This window comes from Rhyacophila brunnea, unplaced genomic scaffold, assembly GCF_057557595.1.
Source record: "Rhyacophila brunnea isolate RB1 unplaced genomic scaffold, BYU_Rbru_1.0 scaffold_18, whole genome shotgun sequence".
NCBI classification, from domain to species: domain Eukaryota; kingdom Metazoa; phylum Arthropoda; class Insecta; order Trichoptera; family Rhyacophilidae; genus Rhyacophila; species Rhyacophila brunnea.
Window position 1 is genome coordinate 7,841,228 of NW_028232837.1, and position 27,104 is coordinate 7,868,331.

Below are 27,104 nucleotides of genomic sequence, written 5' to 3' on the forward strand. Positions count from 1 at the left end.
GACAACTGGGCGCCACGCAATCGAATGATATTCGAAAATAAATAGACGTCCAGGAATTAGAGGTACTTTTGAAATTTATATTTAATATTATTATTTAGTAAGTACCTACTTGGTGAGAATTTAAATATGCACACGTAAATAATGATTTCATCGTGCATATGTTTAAGTTCTAACGAGAAGGGTGTTTTTTTTATTTTTATATAAAACATCAATGCATGATAATTCTCAATCCGCGATAAAAACATCATTTTAATAGCAAGTTAAGTTTAGTTAAGTTAAATAGTATATAGAAACTGATTAAAATTTTTCGTCTATTTTCTGAACAAAATCGCAATTAACGCATATGTATTTAATTTGATAGTGATGCCCCCAATTGTCCTGGCGCCCAGTTGTCCCATTCCCTATCCCGGGATACAAACTATCAGACGTGACGTTTTTTGACGTAAAATTTTGCAAATGGCAACAGTATTAATCAGGAGTAGCAACGTTGCCATGTTAGTCACGGTTTATGCATCTGTCATTCCATTTCTATATATTATGCATAGCTTACGTCGTTAGTTAGATTTTACATAACGTCGACATTTCATGCATCAGGTCAATTAAAAGACAGACCTATAAACTTATCTGAAGAAATAATGGGAGAGCCACAATCGAAAACTATCCAATCAAGACTCACAACCGGACAGAATCTGACATTCGTATGACGTTTTTAAAATGGGGTCCATAATGGTAGTTCGTAGTTCCACTTTTGACAGTTCTTCAGTTACTTCAGTTATATAATATGCAAATAAACATAATAATACCTACACGTATATCACTTAAAATAAAATAAAAATAATTTAACTAAAATTATGCATGAGTGAATAATGGCTTTCATGTCAGCTATTCGATTTCCTGTACGTATATTGTTGTACTTGGCAACGTTATGTATTATTATTATTTGGTTGTTTCTTTTTGATGTCTTCTTTCTTCGCCAGGAGTGGTATGATCCTGATTGGTTTTTCATTTTTTATGATGTTCTTTTCCGCTTTTAGTCTCAGGAAGACGACTACGGCGAAGATGAGGAAAACGAACCCGACTGCGATGGATACCCAACTGAAGACGACTTGGGCCACTGGTGCGAATTTGGTACCAATATAAATGAGGTTCATCAGGTTTTTTGGTAGTTCTTCCATGCCCTAAAAAGAAAAGTATTCATCAAAATTTTGTGATTTAAGTAATCTTGAGTTACATATTTTTGTAATTACAAGAATGATATTGAACTCCCTTGAATAATAGTTTACATTACTTTTTAAATGTGTATACATGTAAATATCAGTGGCGAAGGGTGACTTTTGGAAAAAAGTAGGATGTGGAGTAACCACGCTTGTCAGATATATTTATGGGAAATAAGAAGATAACCCAATATAGTAGTAAGCTCAATTAGTTTGATATAATTAGTTTATAAATAATCAATTGTTTGAAATATGTATTTTCCTAAACATTTCGCTCAAAATATAATATTACCTATCATCTTTGAATATATCCGTTGTGTTGTGTATAATATGTTACATAACAATTTATTATTTAACCCGTTAAACTAGACATTTTAAAATACTTCTATATTTAAAACACAGACTTTGGTATAAATAATTGATAAATAAAAATCGCGAGATAAATTATTTTATATCTTTAACAACAATCAATATTTATATGTGATTGAATCCCATAGAAATTATTTATTAAATTATCTTATTAATAATTATTATTTTGAATAAATATGCCCTAGCGGATGTAAGTGCTAACTAAACAACTTATGATTTCGGAATAAAAACCTAGACAGTGTACGGCGCCACGAGACTGAAATCATACAAAACAGGTTTGGAAAACCGATCTAATTAATTCATAATATAGTTGACTCCAGACGGCGCTAGTTATTGTTTTATGGTTATAAACCTTACTAAATAAAATAATACTTCTAAATTATCACGATAGATGACTCTCAATTCGCTTGGATTTTTTAGTGTATTTATTTATTTATTTTAAATTAAGTTATTTAACTTGAAGATTGGAATCTATTTCTTAAATAAATACTTATAAAACTTAAGTTTATAAACGAAATATATATAAATATTTAATATTTTAGTTATAAACAATAAAAATACTACACATAAGTACTAATGATCTAGTATTAGGCTTTGACGATTTATTATAATATGCTTATCGTGTGTATTGTTATTAATAGGATAGGGGTTTTCACTTCAACACTTCAACTATTCATTATTTGTTTATTGTATTATTTTATTATTGACCCATGACTTGATAAGTAGGTGTTGGAGTTTTTACCTACTTTATTGTATTGATTTGTTATATAAGCTGGGGTAAAGAGTGTTCGTTGTCAGTGTATGTTTGCCTTTGGTGAGTGTACACAGCGCCCAAAGACGCCGAAAGGCGAAACCCGGGTCGCAAAAAATGACTTAAATGGAATAGTACAAAACTTAAACCCATTAGAATTTATTAGTCCCATATACTATTTTAGGGTTATGTCTATCATTCAAATTAGGTTTATTAAGTTTTCTTTAATGTGTAAGAACATTTTTGAATAATTTATGGTTTTAGTGTATTTTATATTACTTAATTAAAAAAAGTAAAATATAAATAATTACAAGATAAAAAGAACTTTTTATATACCACGTTTTTAAATTTTCTGTTGAATCATATAAACTTGACAATTATTATATATATTAATAAATATAGAATACTGAAATGTCATTTTGATATTTCAAATTAATTTCCATAGTAACGCACGTATATTTAATAATTTAGTTGCTATGACCCCCTTAGCAACCAATAATAGTGAGTAGTAAATATTACTTTAAACGATTTTTTTCCGAAACATACAAAACAGAATTAACTGAAAATGAATTCAATTCTGCTTAAAGATGACCAAAAGTATTAAAAAAATGCATTCCCGTCGTGTTCTGATATATTCTAAAAGTTTCAAATGTCTAGCTAGTCGGGAAGTTAGTTAAAAATCTTGGACAAACAAGAAAAAATCTGTACGGGACAAACAAGAATATGAGCTAATAAAAACATGGTAAAATGTGTATGATTTGAAATCATTTTTTTTTTAATCTAAATTCATTTATATTCCACTTAGACGTAGTTATACGTCAAAATGTTATAATAGCATAATAATTCAACTAATACTCACAGCATCCACCCAAAGGATTGGTAAATTCATATTTCTGAAAGGTTTTCCAACGTTGTTGTATCTTAAACTATTCACCATAAGGTTCACCTGCATTCTGGAGTGAAATTTGATTGGCATCCCAACGTCCTGAAAAATGCATGTATTTTTTAAAATGACAACAATATAATTATTCACATTCGAAATTCATCAAATATAAACTAATAGCGTGATATCTCTGTTAACATATTTTTAAAATTATCAATGAAAATCTGGTATCGAAGTACTTATAGTTAAGATTGATAGTGTAATCTTGATACTTAAAGATAAAACATGACAATATCTCTACTATTTATTCCTCGTTTGACAACATTTTTTTCCCCGACCACGTCCGATCCTAATAAGATCGTATGGACCTCCAGAGAGTGAAGGTTTGTATTAACAGATTTTGTTTTTACGAGAAATCAATGTCAGTCACTTGCTCAACCTATTAGGCATAAAGTCCACTAAAGCGGGCTTGCGGGGCGCTCGCGCATATTCTATGTGAATCATCGAAAACACAACGTAATCAAATACGCCAGCGCACACTGGATTTGACGACGCATTGTGCCTGCCCGCCCCATGAGTCATCGTTGCGTGGCTTCTCAGCGGCACGAATTAACGAAAATACAACGTAGTTCATTCATTGAACACGGCAAACAAAATCACGCTCCTGGAAGCGTCGTCGATAGACGGGCAAGAAGGCATTATTTAATAACAGTGAACTCTTTGTTTAGTTATTGCGTGTCCGATATTTTGCTGGTTGAATGATGTCATCGTGAATATTAATTACAAGCCCCGAGAAATTTAATAATATTTTTATTGCTTTGTTATGAAAGACGCTGATAATAATAATTATTTTGTGCTCCTTGAGCCCCTTATTACATAGGTGAAGGGTAATGCGCGGGTGGGAGGGGGCTTACTTCGTAGAGAGCGCACCGAGCGCCGCTTTGGTGGGCTTTATGCCTTAGGTCCATACTCTGACTCATACAAAAATTATAAAACAATATGACGTGTACTTGCTAGACCCAGGTTTCGAACCTGGGGCCCATGACGCTATAGTGTGACGCTTAAGCTGCGCGGCCATCGTGGGTGAGTGGCTGACAACATTATGTGTATATATTTTTTTGTTAACACTTTGAAACAAATATGCAAACAGTTACCACGTTTTACATCAAACTGCAATTACAAATCTTCAATACAATATTAACATAGCATTATTAAAGGTTTATTAACTGTCCAATTATTGAGACGTTGAATTTAACTGTACTTACATAATTATAAATAATATATTTCGACACACTTTCTATTAAATTTATCCACATTACACCATATCATGTAAATTGCACGTAAAACATTTCACTGTGGCACAGTTCGTCTTGAGCTTTCTTAACGGAAACAGATAGCATGCGGTCTCCAATTTTATTAGTTTCAATATGAAAATTAATTCAATTTCCAAAGCTGATTTTGGCAAAATTCATGAATTCAAGAATGAACACCTTTTTCAAAATGTGATTAAAACTCTTAACATCTTTAAAATTTGAACTTAGAATTATTAAAGGATTATTAACTGTTCAACTGAGTCGTTGAATTTTATTGTACATACAAGTAATATATTGCGGCACATTATCTATTTATACAGTACACCTGTGGGTTACACGTAAATTGTAGATACGTAAAATATTTCACCGTGGCACAGTTCACCGTGAGCTTTCTATCGGAAAGAGATGACCGTATACTATACAGTCTCCAATTTTATTAGATTCAATATGAACATTAATTCAATTTCCATGGCTGATTTAGGCAAAATTCATGAATTTAAGAATGAAAACCTAACCTAACCTAATCCAACCTAACAAATAATCCAGTATATCGGCTATTTTCAATATTTGTTTGCCGCTGGCTTCCTGTAAAGTGTAAACCGACAAAAACCGTATTTTATTTGGACATAAATTTTATGTCAGTACTATTCTTAGACTATAGATACATCTAGTCGCAACCCATTGCATTGCTAAACGAAGCTGCGTGCCGTGCGCTTGGTTTGTGGCGGAGCGAACGCATTCGTATACAAATGTTCGAGACCATAGACCATTTCGCTAGTGCTCGCCCAAAGTGCTCGCACTAGACGCTGAGAATTAAAATATATTTTTCTATTTTTTACGTTATATAGTATTTTTAAGCGGTCAAAATGCAACCATTAGGTAAAAATATCCATAATTTAAGTTATTTTAAAGAAACGCGATCACTTGATATTAAAATATATAATAATATACAAATAAATTATCACGAACATGTATCAACTTACCTATGAAACATAATACCATCTTCTTGCTTATCAGTACGGCTACCACATTTTAATACAACACACAGAACCATCTTTTCTAGCTAATTAACTAAAAATATTTACAACTGACTTTATGTTTAACACAAAAAATAGCAATTTTAGCAACACGGTTATCGGTGAGATTTGGCGGCTACACCGTAGCAAACCATCTCCCACATCTGTAAACCTTTTATCTTACTCTAGCGCGTGTCGCAGAGATTATAATGGTGCCGAATACTTTCTCACTCGCACTTATGCATCGGTTTTGTTCAGGCCTTGGTACTATTATACGACCCAAAGAGGTTGGACGCTCTTTATTATACGGCCATATATTTCCGATACATTTCACGGTGAAGTGTGATACGGCGAACTGCATATGTACAAGTTTCCGGACACGCTAGAAGTCACGGTAGGTATATATATATATATTTTATAACAATTAGAAACAAATATGAAAACAGTTATAACGTTTTACATCAAAGTGCGATTAAAAGTCTTCAATACAAAAATATTATTAAAAGACGTTGAATTTTACTGTACACACAATTAATAATATGTTACGGCACACATTCTACTTAGCTACAGTACACCAGTGTGCCGGGGCAATCCAGTTGAGAAGTTCTGGAATTATACTTACAGGTTGGATGACAAAAATGTTGGAATGGATTTTTGGATTCGGATTTAGGCCTTCGAATTTCTCTGAAACCGAAGGTTCTGCCGTCAAGAAATGGGGGAGTGACATCGACAATGGAAGATCTGAAAAATTCAATCAATGATTAATTATAATCCTCGTTCAATGCTAAGTGTCGAATTAGTAGATTTACTGATCTTTTCTGACATTTATATTTAAAAAAAATGCTTAGTATTTATAACACGATCTATATAAATATATAAATGAATATTTTTTTGTTTGTCTGTCCCGTATGCGTTCCTATATTGTTCATCCGATTGCGACGAGACTTTGTCAGTTGTTGTGCGCACTCCCGCGAAGGTATCTGAATTAGTACAGCCGCCTTCTTCTTCTTCTATTTGCATGCGTTCCTATACCAAATTTGGAAAATCCATGCTTCTCACATGGACAGCTGTATGTGGCCTGCTCACGCATTGAAAAACCTTCTGATTTATTCGTATATGCACCAGACGGAAAAACAAAAAAAATTGTGTATCCAAAAGGACTTCAATAAACAGAATTAAAACACAAACACTTTCTTTCTTTGAGTGGCATTGCAACGCATGCCGGGTACTCACTAGTGTAAAATAAAATCCTTTATTATTAATCCTCTATTATTGATTGTTATATTTTACAATTTATAAACTAAATCACACTGTTGCATAGTTTGAAGAAAAGAAACAATTGAAATAAAATCGATCTGATTCGAAAATTTTGAAAGTTTTCGTTCTTTTATTATTTTGACATTATGACATCTGTGTCGTATTTTTTGAAGTTAGTTATTAATATCTTGTATAGAATGTATGGCAATAGATTATATTTAAGTAAATGGAATATTTTTTCTGTTTCTTCGTCAGGACTTCATGACTGAGGATCGTAACCCAGATGATTTGGCTGTCGAACAACCTTCACCACGGGTTGACTTCTCTCGACATTCTACTACACGCATAGCTTGTGGCCACTGGAACTTGGTACAAATATGTGGGGAATCCATTGTATGATTTAATATTCTGATGCGGCATGTATAAGAGACAATATAGCGCGAACGGCACAAACGGATATTAACCAATCTTCTAATTATGATTGTTTAGTCGCGCGCATTCGATAACCGCTTGTGGATGCGATAGCTCACGGGTGCACACCCTTAGTTATACCTGCAGGCAGAAGTATGGATTATCTGGGTATGAGAATGTACCGGAAAAATGCAGTAATATGCGATTGAAGCGATAAGAAAATATAAGTAGTTGACGGATAAATTATGTAGAAGTCAATGGCACCAGCGCATCTATTCTATAAAATTGCCGACAAATGGAATTGCAAATGGCCAACAATAATCAATTCAATTCATTTATTTTTTTAACATATTGTGGACGTTACAAATTATAAGTTTAAGACGTTCACAACATGACACTTAGAAACAAAGATATATAAATATAACAGTATTACATAAAAAAAGAGATATATCAGTAGATGAATTAGATAGGTACAAGGAAGTACACCGGATGAGTTAAGCAGACCCTATTTTAAGATTTTATAAAACAACATCCACCTAAACTCATTCTCACGTAGGTGGAATATATCAACATCCGAAGCAATTTCGTTGAACATAGTTATCACTCTCCCAATTGGCATTAACAGTGGCAGGTTGGTTCTGCACCTTGGGAGAATAAACAACTGGTGGTCTCCACAACAACAATAATAAATTCATTGCCTCAAGGGTCGGCAAACCGCGGCTCGCGAGCCACATGCGGCTCTTTAGGTATTGGCGTGCGACTCTTTGCCAAATTCCCAATTCCCAATTTTTACAAAAAATTTTGCAAAATTCACAATTTTTATTTTTTGTCATTATTTGTACACTTGTTATATTATATGACATTATCGCGAGCCTAATTTTTTCCTCCACGATGGTTGATGTCAAAAGGTATCAAGGTAGATTGCTGTTGTTTTAAATCCGCCCATTGCAAAAGTCGACAAATTAAATTTTTCTCCATTTGATATTGACACGAGCACTTTTGAAATACAATTTTATTGGTGGATTTAACAAGAAAAGTGTTATGGAGCTCCAAATTTGTAGGTTTTCCCACCAAAATTGAGGATTTGGAGAGAGAAAAATGCAATTGAATTTCATAACACAAGAGGACCGCTCAAAAAGATCTACATATTATAAGGTAGATACTATGATTTTTACATGGAATAGCTTTCCGAACTCATATTCGAGTCTACATAATATATATGTGAACAATCGTTTTCAAACATCAACAATATAAATGGCATTTAGAGAAGCCAAATAACTGATGAGAATTTGGAGTCGAAATTAAAAACTACAAGTTACATACCAAACATACAGAAACTCTCAAAAGAAATGCATGGTAGGCCATTGTTCACATTAGTTTTAAGGAATGCGTGAAAATTAAGTGTAATTCATATTCTGTAAAAATTATAATTATAATTTCAACAATAAAAAAACATAATAATTTCGTTAATTTTATTCGGGAAATCTTCTTCACTTAATACTTAATAAATAAACAATTAAAGCATGGAATTAATTTACTTAAAAACCTATATGTATCATATTTATAAATAATTACAAGATTAAAAGAACTTTTGTATACAACGTTTTTAAATTTTCTGTTGAACCATATAAACTTGACTTGACTAGCTTAAACGATCAAAAAAATTTGTACTTGACATGTCATATTGATTTCCATAGTAACGCACGTATATATTAATAATTTAGTTGCTAGGACCCCGGACCCCCAGCAACCAATAATGGTGTCGAAATAACTTTTCTTACAAAACAGAATTAACTGAAAATTAATTCAATTCTACTTAAAGATGGCTAAAAATATAAAAAAAATGCATGTGCATTGTGTTATGATACATTCTAAAAGTTTCAAATGTCTAGCTAGTCGGGAAAATAGTTAAAAATCGATTGCAAGATTTGTACCGTACAAATAAGAATACGAGCTAAGAAAAACGTTGTAAAATATATGTATGGCTCTCAAATTTTTTTTTTAACCGTTCTGCTACTCATATTTGGCTCTTTTGGTTCAAGAGTTTGCCGACCCCTGGAGGCAACGGACCAATTCTACTACCAAATTTGCGTTTGAATACAGCTGACTGATTCGCAGCTTACTTCATATTGTCGCGCACTTTCATAGCGGCGTGCGCGCGCAACTCTCAATTTAACTCTCTACGCCCCAAAAGAAGTATAACTTCAAAAACTAAGTGTAATATAATATTGTGATTCTTACCATAATAACACGGTGACACATCTATAAAGCCATATGGGTATTGGGGCCTCTCCTTGGTGCAGTAGCAATGGTTGTCAAGATTGTCACACGACATTGCTCTGTAAGGGAACTCGTATGTGTCTCCCCGTAACCCTGACTCTAGGTCGATAGTTTTTGCAAAGTCCAGAGGCAAGTGGCGACAGAACATCTTCTTGTAGACGTTGAATGAGTCAACTTTCATGTGACGCGGGAATATAATACCTTCGTACGTGCCTTCAACTGTGTTGCATGAAAGACTGGAAAAATAATTGAAAAACTTGTTTATTATAATAATAAAAATGTGGTATAAAAGTTTAATATTTATTTAATCTATGAATGTGATCTACACCATTGTTCTGCAACCTTTTAACAACCGCGGCCCGGTGAACATATGATAAATATTTCGTGGACCGGTATTAGCCAGTAATAATAACTATTAGGTATAGATAGAACTTTATTTATTAAATTTAATCTTATGTTTAAAAATTACAACTTTTAAGCAAATTTGATAAACGTTGTTGCAGCATTGTTTCTGAAAAACGAAGCGCTGCATTAACATCCAATCGATTTCTCTGTTTGGTTTTTATTACTGAGATAAATGAAAAATTCTTTTCACATAAATAGGAAGTTGAAAAAATTACCAATAATCTGATCTTTATAATAATTCAGAGATGGATGTTCTTCATCAAGGGATATCCAAAATTGATATAATGATTGCATTTTATGTCTGGACACCAGAGTGACATCAGAAGATAGCTCGATCAGCTTATCTTTCGCACGATGATCAAGTGCGCATGATTATTATCTTCCAACAAGGGATTATGAATCCAGAGGTTAGAGGTCCGCCTTTACGTAGGTCTTAAATTTCAGAGATATATTTATTAAAGTTTTCAGCTAACGCTTTTAAATGTTGGCTTATGATGTTGAATATGACTTTCTGGTTAATATAAGCAACATTCAAAAAATCTCCCAGCATTTCATCTAGTCCTAGTGCGAATTCCCCGAATCGTGTTGCAATATAGTCGGTTGATACTCGTAGCATGGTGAAAGCTTTCGCGGACCGGTAATAAATTCTTGCGGACCGGCGCCGGTCCGCAGACCACCGGTTGAAGAACACTGATCTATACAATATGTTTACCATGTCGTATTCACTTTAATTTGTATACAATAGTTGTACAATCAAATTATGACCGAAAACAGCTGTATTACAGATGACAGAAAATCATTTCAACCGAGCGACATTTTCTTCTCCTAATTTCTCAACATTCAAAAAGTTCGCGGCATTTTACAGTGAGTGATAAGGTCTTTTTCATAAAGAATTGATTGTAATATATTTGCTTAGAATATGAATCAAGCACACTCTACTGTACGCCAGTCAATTTCTTGGGAATCTGCTCCTGCAGGGCTATTTTAAACAGTTAAAACAGGAACACGTTCCGTTATTTCTATTGCTCTAAAATAACACGGATACCACACGGAAAAATTCCATAAACAAAGCGGTTATCTACAATAAGTTATTGTTAATACACAGCATTGCGTTTTACTTGGTTTCAAATACATCTGATTAAAATCTCAAGTTGGACTTTTTTATCCAATTAGAGATTCTGATAGGATGCATTTGGAATTAAGTAATACGTGTTTAATGTGCTACTCAATGCTATTTGATAGGTAGCGGTTATCGCGCATGGGTAGCCGTGTTGTAACGTGTGTAACAGTTCCTAGGATAATTAAATGTCTGAATACGACATATCACATTTATCAGTTTTTTTAATACTTGATTTTAGACTTAAATTATGTTAGAATCAATGATGTCATTTGGTTAGAATAGCTCTGCTGAGAGATAATCAGTACGACATTTAAGGGCGCCTAACTGTATACGCCTGCATAAGGGCGTGGAGACGTCTTAGGCATTGAAGGGAAAACCATGTGGGTTGAGGATTATGCTGGAATAGTTCTGCCCGTACCTGCTGTTGGCATCTTTGTAGTTCCACTTGGCAAGTCCAGGAGACCCATTCCAGCGAGTGATTTTATACAGGTCTTCGGAAGTATCATCCAAGTTCATTGTGATTATGTTCTCCCCTAAGTCATAAAGCTGGAAATAAAAAAAAAGTTAAGTTTTCAGTCGTACAAATATTTTTAGAAAGTAACAGTAGGTATGTAGGTACCAGTGGCGACCGGTGAGTTATTTTACTGGGAGTTCACTTTTTTCACCTTTTGACTGCCGTAAAAAGGCATTTGCCTTCATCAAAACTTCACCAAAAAAAAAAAAAAAAACTATTGGTTTTTTTAATTTAGTACATTTAAAAGAAATCATAAATAACTCACTATTTATTATTTGTTGTACCTCTAAAAACAGTTTTTCTTGAAAAAAATGGATTTTAAACTTTAACACAAACTGGTTGACACGAACTATTTTGTTTTGACCGAATTATTAGTACTACCGAAATATCTCGTATCTGGCAGTGACCGGAATTTATTGTTCATTTGTATGAGAAATCCATTATTCTGTTTTTCATCGACACAAATTTTTCAATTACGCGTTTGTTGAAGTCAGGAATCTCTTGTATCATTCTTTTTTCGATACTGAGTATACATAATGCGTTCAATCTTGATTGCGCGATGGTGTTTCTACTAAAACACTTGATCCGTTTGAGTGTGAAAAAACATCTTTCGCTTTCCACTGATGTCATCGGAATAGTAAAAATTAAATTTAATAGTAAAACCGTTTCCGTAAATGTGTCAGCATTATAAAAATTATCCAAGCTGTAAATAACAGACAATTCATTTTTGAGTTTATTTTTATCTAAAAAGTCAGACCTATTACAGAGCTAGTTTGGAGAGATATCATAATTGATAAACATTGTGAATTTAGTTATCAAACTGAAAAAAAACTTGAAGTTTATTTTTAAATTGTACTTCGCCTAAATTTGAGAAATGTTGTCAACATGTGCGGAAATTTAAATGCGTACTGTGAAAAGAATTTATTTTTATAATAATATTGAATAAAAATTGTCAAACAATAATTGTATGTGTGATACGGGCTGTATTGTTTTAAAACCGACGAATCTGCGTTCGGGCCGAGAGCGACTGAAACTGTCGCTCCCGAGCACGTAGAAAAAATATTTACGTATTGCTATTCCACGCGACAGACGACGCTCTTTCTCATTGCAAAGAAATCGAAATTAGATTACTGGGCGCTTTGGTCGAGCGATGGCGAAAATCGCTCCCATCAACATATAATATTATTATTTAAAATAGCCGGTTAAAAACACATATTAGAATTTGTTTTTGTGTATGAATTAATGACTACGGTAATAGATCAGAACACTTTTAATTAATCAAATATAAATTAAATACTCATTTAAAAAAAGTCTTTTCGCATAAATTGAGTGGGTGGGTGTGCACCGCTCCAGCGCTCTCAAGGGAAAATCGCCACTGGTAGGCACTTAGTATGTACATATTGTTACCATCATGATAATGCATAGGTGAGGGTTGTCAACCAATGAAGGGGATAATTTGACATAAAATCAGGTAAATTTTTACAAATTTTAAATTGCGTGCCATTTTCGAGTAATATAAAACGTTACCAAGAAACCCTACGTCCATAGACGATATGCTTCGAAGTCAGTCGGCGGACGCTTGTTTTGAATAAGTATGGGTAGAAAAACGAAATTATTTTAACATGTAAATCCATGCTATTTGTTTTTGTTGTTAGGTGGAAAAGAAAAATATTTAGCTCTACTAACCCTTCGTCATTTGTAATTAACTTTTAAGATGCTATCTTGTGTGTTGTTTGTATCTTGTTGTAATGTAAGGCTGCAGACATACGACATTGCAGTCGACATGCGTTGACGACTGTCGACGCAGGGTCTCATCTGATTCCAATTGGATCCGATTAGAATCACCAATTAGATAAAAAAAAATCCAAAAACGTTGACTGCAATGGCCGTGTGTCTGCAGACTTAGAGTCATTTGTAAAGTCGATTGGCTAGTATTGACTGCGTTTGAAAAATGAAGTGTTATGAGTTACCACTTCTCTTGCAATGAGATCCAAATTTAGAAACTTCCGCCGTCCATTGAAAATAACCGTAAGTTAGTTACAATACTTATATTACAATATTACAATATTGCATTGAGTTTCTCTTAAGGGGATTGATTTCGTTTTTTACGGTATTCTCAAAAATCTATTTTCCATGTAGGTACGATTAAAACTTATAAATACCTATTAGACATTTTGATTATTTTAAGACCTTCTAAATGATACTATTTTAATTAGGTACTCGTAACATAAAATGCCTACATACTATTTTATGATTTGGACATAACCGGTTTTACGCCACACATTATAATTAAGCTATTAAGTTATTGAATTTAATACTTAGTCGTTTTTGTGGAAAACAAGCTTTATTTAATGCCTTTAATTGTTTTATTATTTTAGGAGACATAAAGGTTTTGAAGATATTTTAATTTCAGCATACATAGATAAATTTTCTCACAAATCCAATACACAATGTAAAAATAGTCGACAATGTCAAAAACCTATTTAGAAATGGAACTGTGGCTAGTAGAGGTGAGCTGAAAATACTGCCACCAGTCTGTGTACTCAAGTATCGGATGAAACTACCCATACTCAGTACATGTGGCCCAATAGACTTGTTCCAAAAAACTTGTGATGATGTCATCGCGAGTCGCTGGCTAGTTGGTAGACTTTCAATACTATTGACATTAAATGCGCGCGAGCGAGGTAGCACTTAAATACAATTATATTTTAATTTATTATGCATGCGAATGACATCATCTTAATTATGTATGAACAAATATGTCATTAATTTTCTGTAGCAGCATATTATTCCCTCGGAAATATGGTGAGGTGACTGAGGTGAGGCAGTTTACAATAAATAAAATCATTTTTAACAAGAAAATTATAACATAACATAAAAACAACTCATAAAATTAATATGCATGCGAATGACATTATCTTATGTATGAACAAATATGTCATTAATTTTCTGTAGCAGCATATTATTCCCTCGGAAATATGGTGAGGTGACTGAGGTGACGCAGTTTACAATAAATAAAATCATTGTTAACGAGAAAATTATAACATAACATAAAAACAACTCATAAAATTAAAATGTGTTTAAAATTTTATAATAAATGGGACATTTCGAAAAGCCCAGCTCAGTGTATTTTTAGCGATTCTATTGAAGTCGATATTTCAAATACCAATATGGAGTTATGTTTTAGAGCCAATTTATTATGAGACTTTTGACGCATACGCACGCCAACCGCTCTATATAGTATTCCAAATACTAGTAAGTATTTTGGAACAAGTTTTGATACTAAGTATTTTTTTAATACTGGTAGTAAGTATACTAAAGTCTTAAAAATCGACCAGTTTTCCCACCTCTAGTCGCTAGTCAGTAAAAGTTCTATTAGTAAGATTCCGAACCTTTTATTATACTCCTTGATAGTAATCAATTAAAATAGTATTTAAACTACAGACATAGATGACAGTGTCATCGAAATTTATCCAAGTTTTGTGGTTATAAATAAATTATAATATTATTACAATATAAAAAAAAAAAAAAATAGGAATGGAATATTAATTATTATCAAATTAGAGCCACATTAATTTGATGTTGTTTTATCATCTCTAGCATTCTTAACACTTTCAGCCCGGCAGGTTTTTATAAAATTTACCTCTATTCCCGGACAAATTTGAGTGAAATTGGTTTTTTCTAGTAAATGATATAATCTTGGTTTATTGGCTTATTTGTGGGAATATTTAAATAAAACTTTCAGGAACAATCAAAAACAGTTTAATAATGACGAATAGTGTGATATTTCTGCCAGCAGATGCTTTTGTGAAAAGGAACATCACACTCTTTACACATGTATCGAGTCTCGCCCTTTTTTTTGGCAGATACCTTGCATAGCCTTGTTGGATATATGCCTTTTTCTGCGTCGCTAGAATCACCTGTAAGGTATGTCTGGACATGTCTCCAGATAATCTTACAGGCGAATCCAGCGTCACATGATGCCTCGGAGACGGAGAAGACGAGACATCGTTACCAAAAGACATTAAAGAAATTGAATACTCTACTAAAATTTTTTTAATGCTAACTTACGACTAGGGTTACATTTTTTAAAAATCAATGAACAGCCTGAACGTCAACATTCACTTTTACACCTGGGTCAGCAGTAAATGGTCCAGGTGCTGGAGTGTAGTCTTTTGTTGACCACGGTTCAGTAACACTGGCACTAAACCTAGGTCGATTATCTGGCACCCAGAAGAAATTTCTTGAATTTTCCTTTCGATAATTCGTCAAATGATTATTTTCCGACTGCCTTTCTACAAGGCATGCTTACATTGCACTCTCTTGAATCTAGTAGGTCACTTCTGCTATTGAAACATTTTTGCCTGTTATTGCGAGGGATGGTTTCCAATCCTGATGTCCTAAAGAATTTTAATTTACATTACCTACGCGGTCAATTACCTACGTGGTCGAAGCCATGTATAATAAAAACCGTTTCCTCGTGTCATGCCTATCAGGCACCATTAGCGAATGGTGCAAGACAAGTAAATGCGCTCCCCAAAGACGTGGACATTTTCAGTGATGTGCTATATATTTAGTATTCGAAATTTTATTTTTCTGTATACAAAAATTGTACCTATTTATATGTGTTTTTATTATTATTATATAAGTAATATATCATCTTTTTCTCTCTTGTGAGGGTATAAATGTGAACTCTGCCATTCTGGGCAGTGTTGAACTCTGTGTCCCTGATAACTATCTTATAAATAGAGACCATCAGTTGTTTATTCTCCCAAGGCGCAGAACCAACCTGCCACTGGTAATGCCAATTGGGAGGGCGATAACTATGTTCAACGAAATTGCTTCGGGTGTATATATAAATCACCTACGTGAGAATGAGTTTAGGTGGACGTTGTTTTATAAATTCTTAAAATAGGGTCTGCTTAACTCATCCGGTGTACTTCCTTGTACCTATCTAATTTATCTACTGATCTATCTCTTTTTTATGTAATACTGTTATATTTATATATCTTTGTTTCTAAATGTCATATTGTGAACGTCTTAAACTTATAATTTTTAATGTCCACAATATGTTAAAAAAATAAATAAATTGAAATATTTTGTTATAATGTAAATATAAAGTTGTGAATGTTTGAATTTAGATTTGTTATGTCCATAATGTTTTGTTGTTTTCTTAAATAAATAAACACGTCAGTTCGTCACTATAGTATTACAACTGGACAACTTCATTTTTAAGCTTTTGGTAAATTGAGGTTGTGTACTTTAGTACATTAATTAGTTTTGCTTTGGGTAGTAAATGGTAGGTAACAGTACCTAGGTATTATCTAGTTATATAATTAAGGGACTCAAAGCTGTGCAAATATGAATGAATAATCTATTTTGTATGCAGGATATACTTTATTTGCTACATGAGGTATTTAAAGTGCATGTATTTATTACGTCTGTGTCGTGGTGCTGATGATATTGATCAATTTTGATTTGTTCATTCGAGAATGTAAGAGGGGGTGTATCTTTAGTTTCGACGGCAAATGCAACTTCCGAGCGTACCTACTGGTCAATAAGTCTGACTGTAATTACTTGCAAATTTGCATGTATCATTTCTAGTCCCCAAGGAGAACTTCGAAGGATAACGGAAGTAAACTAGACATCGCAAACCCGACAGAAAAATACAGACCTGTTTAGGGATTTCAATCCCGAGATCCCGATCTATTTTAGATACCTATGAATCCCGGGATTGATAAACATAATACCGAAACTTTCGGGATTGATTTTTTTTATCAATTTATATGGAATATAAAACAAAAACGAAAATATAAGAGAAAAATACTTTTAATAACAAATAACTACATTAGAAATAAACTGAGTTTGAATGAAGTTTGATTTACATCCACGTGTAAGTTGCAGATTCATTTTATTTTTTCACATAAATTTATAAAAATGAGAAAGATTGGAAAAAACAATGCTTCGCACTATTAACAAAGTAATTCCACCATGATCTCATACGTTTTACGGCAGTTTCACATTTGGCTGACTAATTAGATTTATGAAGCGGAAAGGCCATAAGTACACCATGATTTGCTTTACTATTTTAAATCTCGCTAACGTCTTTACTATCAGAAACAGCAATCTCATATTAAATTCACATTATTATTTATATTACAATATTATTTACTCCATTAAACTTATGTATTTCCAAGATTGAAAGTATACAATATTAACAATACATGTTACATTAACATACATTCAACCAGTTAGTTATTTTTTAATGGAAAGATATTTTTGTTATTACTAAGTTTAGGTAGCTATTTCTATTTATACTGAATTTGACTAAATTATTATCGTCGATTTGCCGCCCTTTGAGTAACTGCCGCCCCCAAGCGACACTCAATCTGAATGATTGTCACAGGGGGAAAATGTTCTACAAATCCATAAAAAATATCACTGATCCCGTAATAATTACGCCACCTTATCTGATTTGCAGAAAACAGTCATACCCAGTAAAATAAAATAACATAATATACCTATTATATTCTATTTTATCTACTTTTAAATGTTATTAACACTCTCAGCGATATATGGTATTTTATCATTAGACAAGCTAATATGCTGTATATTATGTAGTTTTAATTTATTATCACACTTAAATTCAAACATGTCAATTTATCAGCTTGTGTGGACTGGCAGCATTCTGCATAATTACACTAAATAATTTTAATGTTTTATTTAATATATAATGCAAATCTGGTTATTTACCCTATCTATAATTCCAAACTTGGAAAAGGAGATCCAATGCGGCATCAGGCTGTTAGCGAGGACTACAAACTGATCGTCGTAACCCATGAGGAGTTCCTTCACCGTCAGACTGTGGATGACCTTTTGCTTCCAAGTTGTTATCAAAGTATTCAGCGAGAAACTTAGGAGGAAAGAGTCTGACGATAATGTAGCTAGAGCCTGTAACATATATTATGACCAATAATGTTACATAATAATATAAGAGAAAAGGTAGTTTACAACTTGAGTTTTCCTACAAAAATTTCACTGAAATCAAAAACACTGTTTTTTTTACTTAGCAGGGCAGTAATATTCAAGCCATGTAGTCGGGAATGGGACAACTGGACTCCGGAAAATTGGACGCCGCACTGTCGTAGACACGTATACTGAACGTAGACTAGGTATTTCAATCAGTTTCTATCTACTACTTAGTAGTTTTAATTCATTTTACTCTTAACATAATGTATTCTTTATTGAGGATTGAGAAATACCATGCCTAAGGCTTTATATAAATTAAAAACTCTTTTTTCGTTGCAACTTAAACATATGCACGATTAAATCATTATTTACATTCTCACCAACTATTAAATCATAATATAATCATTTAAATATAAATAATAATATTAAATATATTTTTTTAAAGTACCTATAAGTACCTAACGTCTATTTATTTTCGAATTCCGTGGCGTCCAGTTGTCCCGGTGCCAAATCGTCCTAGACCCGTGTAGTCAATTCATGCAGCTATCGATGCAGAGTATTACAACGTGAGGTGACCTCATTGTTGTTTTGGTGATTTCGGCAGATTTTACAAACTGACAATGTTCGTTTAAAGGTTCAAAATGTGCTACGGGTCGGGAGCAACAGGCTGATAACATTTTTAACACCAAGAAAACCGACAATACACACTTTTTCCCGTAGCGGAAGCTTTCTGTGACGTCACGTGATAGTAGGCGACGTGCATCTCAATGTAATCACAACTTTAGTGTTTTGTACAAGATACATTTCAAGTATTTGCTCACCTTTGAATGTAGCACTGTCGTTAGACTAAAGTGACATTTTGTTCCCTAGCACCATAATTCTTCTAGAGAACCCTAGACTTACGAAATAATTCACCCTCTCAAAAGCTCTTTTGACCACTGAAATAAAGGGATTTAATGCAAATAAGACTTACCAGCATGGCTAGATTTGGTGTAATTATTCTGTCAGTCTCCATATCACCAACCGAAAGCTCTGGCATATATTCCAATATAGTTTTTGAAGTATATGTCACCGTTTTATTACCATTGTATGTCATGTTGTGATTTTCTCGCCTTTCCCTGAAGACAATTACAAGCACATTATTAAAATACCCACTGGACTGAATCAGGCACGCACACAGAAAAAAAATGATATGGAGGGGGCAGCAGTAGTGAAGGATGGAGGTAGGCTGTTAAGATCCGCCATAAATAGTGCACATTAAACTCTGTCAGTCAAACAGCATTGTATGTTCATTTGAAAAGTCTTTCAGAATTATTCTACTATGACATTCCATTACGATTTTAGATTCAGCAAATTATTTAATTGTATACATGAATATAATATGTGCAAACATTGCGAAATAAGCCTTGAATACTAGGATTTGATAGTGTATAATTAAATTCGACTACAATTTGACATTTAATGGCGTATCTTATATATTATAACCTTATCAACAAAGATATTTGAAAATTCAATTTAGTTATGTGGAATCTGTAAAGATAGTACCTGCCTACATAAGAGAAAGTATTAGCAAACACTACTTGCCTGAATTAAATTTCGTTATTATTATAGAATAACTTACTTGAAAATGTAAGGACCTATTTCCTCGAGTTTGAGCCTCGTGTCATTTCCACTGAGGAACCGATCGCCATTTGTGATGTTGAAGATGTAAACTTTGATCAAAATTTCGATTGGGGGTTTTTCCAAGATGCCGTGCATGAATGAACCGTCGGACACTGTCAGTAACTGTAAAATAAGAAGAAAATATTATTGTTATAAGCCATTCAGGCTATGGATCAGGGAACACAAAATTTATGGGAACTGGCTTACCCTAGTGGGTGTGGTATAACAGGCTAAATATCTCGAATCGTGTCCGGAAATTTGTACGTATACAATTCGCCATACCACACGTCACCGTGAAATGTACGAACGGAAATATGTAGTCGTATATTAAAGACCGTCCAACCTCTTTGGGTTGTATAATATCGTCTCTGTTCTGGCAGAACACACTAACTGGAGAATACTAGTTTTGAGTAATTTACCTTTGAAGTTGTTAAAATGTTTGAAATGGTCTATCATGTGGGTTTATTAAGTAATCGTAAAAAGGATGACTTTAAAATAAAGACTGTTTATTTATTAAGAAGGTTTCCAGACGGTAAAGTTTGAAATAAGGAACATTTTGGTATAACTAACTCAATATGTCATTTTTTCGAATTAGTGTCTTCTGCCAGAACAGTGACGATATATAGTGAGATAAAATTCATGTATAAATAAAACACGGTTCTTGCCGGTTTACAGGAAGCCATCGGCAAACTATTTTTGAAAATAGCCTATATACTGGATTATGTGTTAGGTTAGGTTAAGATCTAATAACATTCGAGCATTATTGTCTGCAATGCTCCACGAACAACGCGTATTTTTTTTAAATCTCGGTGCTATAGAGATGACCGTATAGTATACGATCATCTCTTTCCGATAAGAAAGCTTACGTCGAACTGTGCTACTGTGAAATGTAATACGTACAATTTACATATAACCACCTTGAGTATGGAAAATATGGGATAAACTTAAACACGTGTCAAAGAATATGCTATTTTCAATAGCTAATAATATGCATTCTAGTTTGTCCCGTGCTTTCAATCTTTAGGAACAGTCGACGTTTTACTTGGGGATGCTCTCAAATTGTAATACAATGTAGTTTTTTGTGGTTGTCTTTATTTACAGGGCACGTGTTGAGTGGGGTGGACTTTATTAGCTAAATATTATTACACAGGTACTCATTAACACATAAATAGTGCACATTAAGCTTTGTTAGTCATAGTTATTTGTTTTTATTGAACTAAGACTACAATTCACAGACCGTGTTGGTTAGTTTTTACAATTCAATTAAGCCCTGCCTAAACGAAACCATAATAGTTTAGGTATAATACGGGCGATCCGATAAAAATTGTGCACACTTTTTCATTAAGGGCCCACATGCTCAGCGTAGGTCAAAATGGAGCTTTTATGGTATTTTCAGAGCATAAGCCTGGACATTCCTTAAACGATGTAGATAATCTATTTATATCATTTTGAAGCCTTATTATCTTTTATATTTATTTTAAACATTTGATGACTATATAAAGTATTTTTATTACATATAATAGTATTCTTTTAAACCTCTCGATCTAATGTTTTGGAATATAGTCATATTTCAGTACGTCCATGTGCAGTGGTGTTAAAATTTTTCAGATTTATTAACTTTTAAACGCATTTACAAAACAATTAGTAAAATTAATGTTATCATTATATAGTGACATATTTACGATAAAAAATTATATTTTATAATCTTTATGATCCCAAATTTGACAAGAATTAGGCATTTTATTATTCAAAAAAGGGCACGATTAACACATTTGAAGATAGTTCTAAAGAAATTGATTATAAGCTATATCTTTGACCATTCAAATGTGATAAACATCCTACGAATAATGTTTGCTCTATATTAATTATTGACCTAAGAATAAGGTAGTATTTTTTTTGAAATATGCTATTTCTATTGGCATTTCCCAGTAGTTAAGCTACAGCATACGGCCGCAGCCTAACCACTGTGCAGGTAACTGTGCAGCTAACAAAGCTGTGCAGTATTGTTGTTTTTATTTAATAAAACGCATTTTTTTTATAGTACTTATTCCACTTTAATTAATATATTAGGACCGGTTTCCTCCGCCTCAGTGGGACATTTTCAACTTTGACAGTTAACAAAATAAAAGCTGTGCAGGTTACGATTTGCAACTTTATAAACATAATTATAGTGCCTGAAGATGCCAAAAGGCGAAACCTTGGTCACTACAAATAATTACTCAAATGCAAAAAGGGCAGATCTTTGATAAATTGGAATTTCACACTTAGCGCGTGTAAATGATTAATTTAACGGCCATTAAAGCTAGTAGTTATGACAGCGACGTTGTATGGAGAAGCGCTGTCAACTATGCATATGGTTCGTGATAAGTTAACTTTACATAACGCTGACATATTCATTAGTGATTAATTTATTATTGTCTTTACCTTGTTCATTATCAGTGAGACTGGATCCGTTTCCAGGATGGTAACTCCAAGGAAGACCAGAACTACTCCAGATATGCTCCATCTAAGCCATCCTAAAAATAAAAATGCAATAATTGTATGATATTAATTGAAATATGTGATAAAAGTGTTATTATTAAGTTAAAACGTGATTTTATTTGCAGATAGAGTTTTTTTTATATACTACTAACGAATACCCCGGCATTAGGGAATCCAATCCCGAGCCAAAATTCTGATCCCGGGATTTCGGGATTACAATTTGACAATCCCGGGATCCCGGGACTGGTCCCGGGATTGGGATTTTTTTCCATTGTTAATATAAATTTTTTATATTTACAAATAACATTGATAAAATCGGTCAAAAATAAATCTAGTATAATTTATACTATTTAAGACATTTATTGTTAATATTGTATACGTTAAGTCTTGGAAATACACAAGTTTAATGGAGTAAATAATATTATAATATAAATAATAATGTGAATTTAATATGAGATTGCTATTTCTGATAGTAAATACATAATGAATAGATCAGCGAGATTTAAAATAGTAAAGCAAATAATCATGGCGTACTTATGGCCTTTCCGCTTCATAAATCTAATTAGTCAGCCAAATATGAAACTGCCGTAAAACGTATGATATCATGGTGGAATTACTTTGTTAAAAGGGCAAAGCATTGTTTTTTTACCAATCTTTCTCATTTTTGATAATCTATGTGAAAAAATAAAATGAATCGGCAACCTACACATCAAACTTCATTCAAACTCAGTTTATTTCTAATGTAGTTATTTTGTATTAAAAGTATTTTTTCTGTTATATTTTCCATAAAAATTGATTAAAAAAATCAATCCCGAAATCCCGGGATTATGTTTATCAATCCCGGGATTCATAGGTATCGAAAATAGCTCGGGATCCCAGGATCCCGGGATTCGGGATCCCGGGATTGGATTCCCTACCCGGCATGCATTGCAATGCCACTCAAAGATAGAAATTGTTTATGTTTTAAGTTTTAGTTCTGTTTATTGATAATTGTGCTTTTGGATAGCCGATAGACAATATTTTTTGTTTTTCCGTCTGGTGCGTAAACGAATTCCAACGCATGAGCAGACCACATACAGCTGTCCATGTGAGAAGCATAGATTTTCCAAATTTGGTATAGGAACGAATACGAATAGAAGAAGAATAAAACTACTAAAATGCATCTAATTAAAATCTGTATTACAATTTGAAAGACAAAAGCTATACACTTTCAAACGATAGTAACAGAGGATGATGATAAGCCTTGTGAATTGAAAAAAAAATCTTATTATTCTTGACAGGCTCTTCTCGGTTTGCCTTCGCCGAAATCTTCAATTTTTTAGTCATACGCATACAGTACGCAAAGGATTAGAATCTGGAAAAACTCATGATATTTAGTCAGGTCGAAGGTCAGAGAGGACGGACCAAATAAAGGATGTCACAGATTTTCTAATGATACAATCGCTGTATAGAGAGGGATGTAAGCCATGGATAATGCTGTCTGATGCTGTCAGATGGCCAAATCATCCAAGTCACGAAGTCCCGACGACGAATATAATATAGAAAAGGTTACATACTTCTCAATAATATAATCACTGTGACAGCAGAGATGGCCAGGCGAAAAATATAAAAGTAGAAAACCATAGCAACCAAAATCAACAACCAGAGACAAGACCCGATCGATCGTAACGAACACGAAACGAATTATTACTTTTGTTACTATTATAGACAATCAAATATAAATACATACCGATACCCCAGTTTAATAGGGGACCAACTCATAAAACCTTGTTCCAAGATAATGGAGTTTGAATTTTTTGCAGCAATTATCATTTTAATTTTAAAGCCTTGATTTCGATGAAAGTGTATGTTTTTTATATTTAATGTAGTGGAATTCATCAATGTACAATGAAATTGTACATTTTAATAAAGAATTAGCCAATACATTTGATTATATAACGGAATTACTGATTAATCTCAGAAAGGGTTATTCGATTTTATGATATTTTTGATTATTTTTTTTTGCTGAATTATAAAGATTATTCTACATCGAATGGCATTATTAACTCAAAACTTTTAAATTTTGAGTTGTTCCCCTATTGAACTGTGGTATCGATACATAATTTTAAAAACACTTCTGAGACTATATTACAATCAATAGATAAAATCTTTTTGAAAAACGTAACGTAACCCCGCAGGAATCGAATCTGCATCTCTCGGGTATCGCGCCCACGCACATAGTCAATGCTAAAAGAGCCATATTTAATTGCGACAAATTTTAACTATTTTTTTTTAATATTCACTGAAGCGTTTTCCAAATTAAGCTAATCAAGCTGAACAAATTGAGCTACTAACAAAATAGTTAATTAAAAATTATTAACAAGTTAAAGTATTTCAACAAAAAATCTTTGAGTGATCCGTGACGTCAGTTAGTAATTAAAGTAATACCTACTTTGATTTAAAATACAAAAGCCGATCGCCAATATTAGATCAATTTGGAAAACGTTTCAGTGAATATTAAAAGCCTATAGTTAAATTTGTTAAAAAAGTCGCATTTGAGTATGGCTCCTTTAGCATAGTGGACTTTATGCGTGGGCGCGATACCCGAGAGACGCAGATTCGATTCCTGCGAGGTGTCTTACTTTTTTCAAAAAGTTTTTTCTATCGGTTGTAATAATTTATTCTCTCGGAAGAGTTTTCAAAACTATGTATGTTCAATAATAATTAGAATGTTATATTCTTAAATCTTGTGAATTATTCGTTGAATAAAAAAGTTGTAAATTAAACATATAAATACATTGAGCATTATAACGATTATTCTAAATCACTATTAGAATACAATTATTTTTTTTAATAGTAAACTAAACGAATTTTAAGCAAGTCAAAACTATATAACTAAATTGATTTGCATTCTATCGAATTTTGATTATACAATGTAAAACTATCGGAAAATAATAGTTAGCATACTATTAGTAATACATCAGCATTCATATAATATTATTATTATGTAATTTGTGATTTAAGAATACTGTAAAATCCTGTTTTGCATATGATCATGATAGAAATTTCCGATTAGAATAATTTTTAGGTGAGACTGCAGAGTATTTTATCCAATGTCAACCTGTGCAGGTAGATAACCGTGAGAAAGATATTAATAATTAATACATTAATCTGATGATACTAGGTATATTTGGCGAGAAACTTTATTCATCGTCTGTTTGCCGCTCCTTAACGTATGGAACACCTAAGCAGTGCATTATCTACCTACCCTTCGAGACGTGACTGCTCTATGGCATCACTAGAGAAAATATCGCCCCTACCCAGAGTTAATGGCCATCCCAATTTTTTCGATAATATTTTGGGACCGTCAATCATATTATTCATATCGTGATTTAATTACCTACCAAATTTATTGGAGGTTTGGTAACAAAATACAAGCCCATAGATAATACCCACACATATAATTTGATCAAAATATGATGTAAAATATCTCTAACTTTTCAATCGGCAATTATACATATTTATAAGTCTCTCGTGGTGCAGTGCGTAATGCGCTGGCCTTCCACCCGAGAGTTCTGATGTCCCGATGAGAACACATTATTTATGTGTTTTTCTCAAAGTTTGGGTATTTGTGATTGTTCAAAATTACTAAAAACCAACTTGTACGAGAAATAGACATTGGGAGAGAAACTATGTTATATAACTTATATCTATCGGCCCGGATTGTTTTTTTAACAATATTATCTAAAATTAAAAGATAAAGGCAGTGTTGTTTCTGCCAATTTGTATTTGTTGGTATATTTTGGCGGTAGATTTTCTAGTTCTGTTCTAGAAAAAATCGAACGGTAAACATCCGAATCGGCAACAAGTTCGCGCTCTTTTCACACTATACGGTTTATGCACGGTTTTTTCCGTCACAAGCTCAGTTTGTGGTTGAGTATTGTGCTATTTGTACGATTTAAAACAGTCTAATGTGAAAGCGTGCAAAGCTCTCGTACACCACAGAGTCATCGGTGGCCGTCCGGAAGTAAAATATATTAGAACTATGAATTAGTCAAAAATCTCTTAGGGACAGCATAGAAAACTTAATAAACCAAATTTTAATAATAAATGTGACCATAAAATATATGTAATAATAAGATAGGGTCATGTGACAAATTCACATTTTTTTTACAATTATTGTAAGTTTATCTTTGACTCAAAATACAACATATTTTTCTTTTTAATATTTTCAGATACCTACATATTTATTAAATTAATTCAATTGAAATTTTAAATTATCAAAAAGATGTCTCAAATTGCAAGCTTCGTATTTTTCCGCTAGGTGCCTCTGGTAGGTAAAGACATCGCCTTAACTAGCTTGTATGTAGAACTTTATTTTCTGTCCTTAGTATAACTCTTATTAAATAATATTGTTATAAGTATCACAAGTGAAAACGTATGATTACTCACCTTTTCTGTTTAAGAATCGCACCTTCAT

At 32.9% G+C, this 27,104-nt stretch overlaps 1 protein-coding gene across 1 annotated transcript; it reads right to left on the minus strand.

The window, feature by feature from the left end:
• Positions 1-923: 923 nt before the first annotated feature.
• Positions 924-27,104, minus strand: LOC147073167 (scavenger receptor class B member 1-like). Its single transcript, XM_085945613.1, has 10 exons — positions 27,077-27,104; positions 22,589-22,680; positions 20,124-20,287; positions 19,476-19,620; positions 18,287-18,484; positions 11,438-11,565; positions 9,456-9,730; positions 6,169-6,287; positions 3,194-3,319; positions 924-1,178 (listed from the first exon to the last, which is right to left on the minus strand). The coding sequence occupies exons 1-10, from the start codon at positions 27,102-27,104 to the stop codon at positions 924-926; spliced, it is 1,530 nt and encodes a 509-aa protein (XP_085801739.1).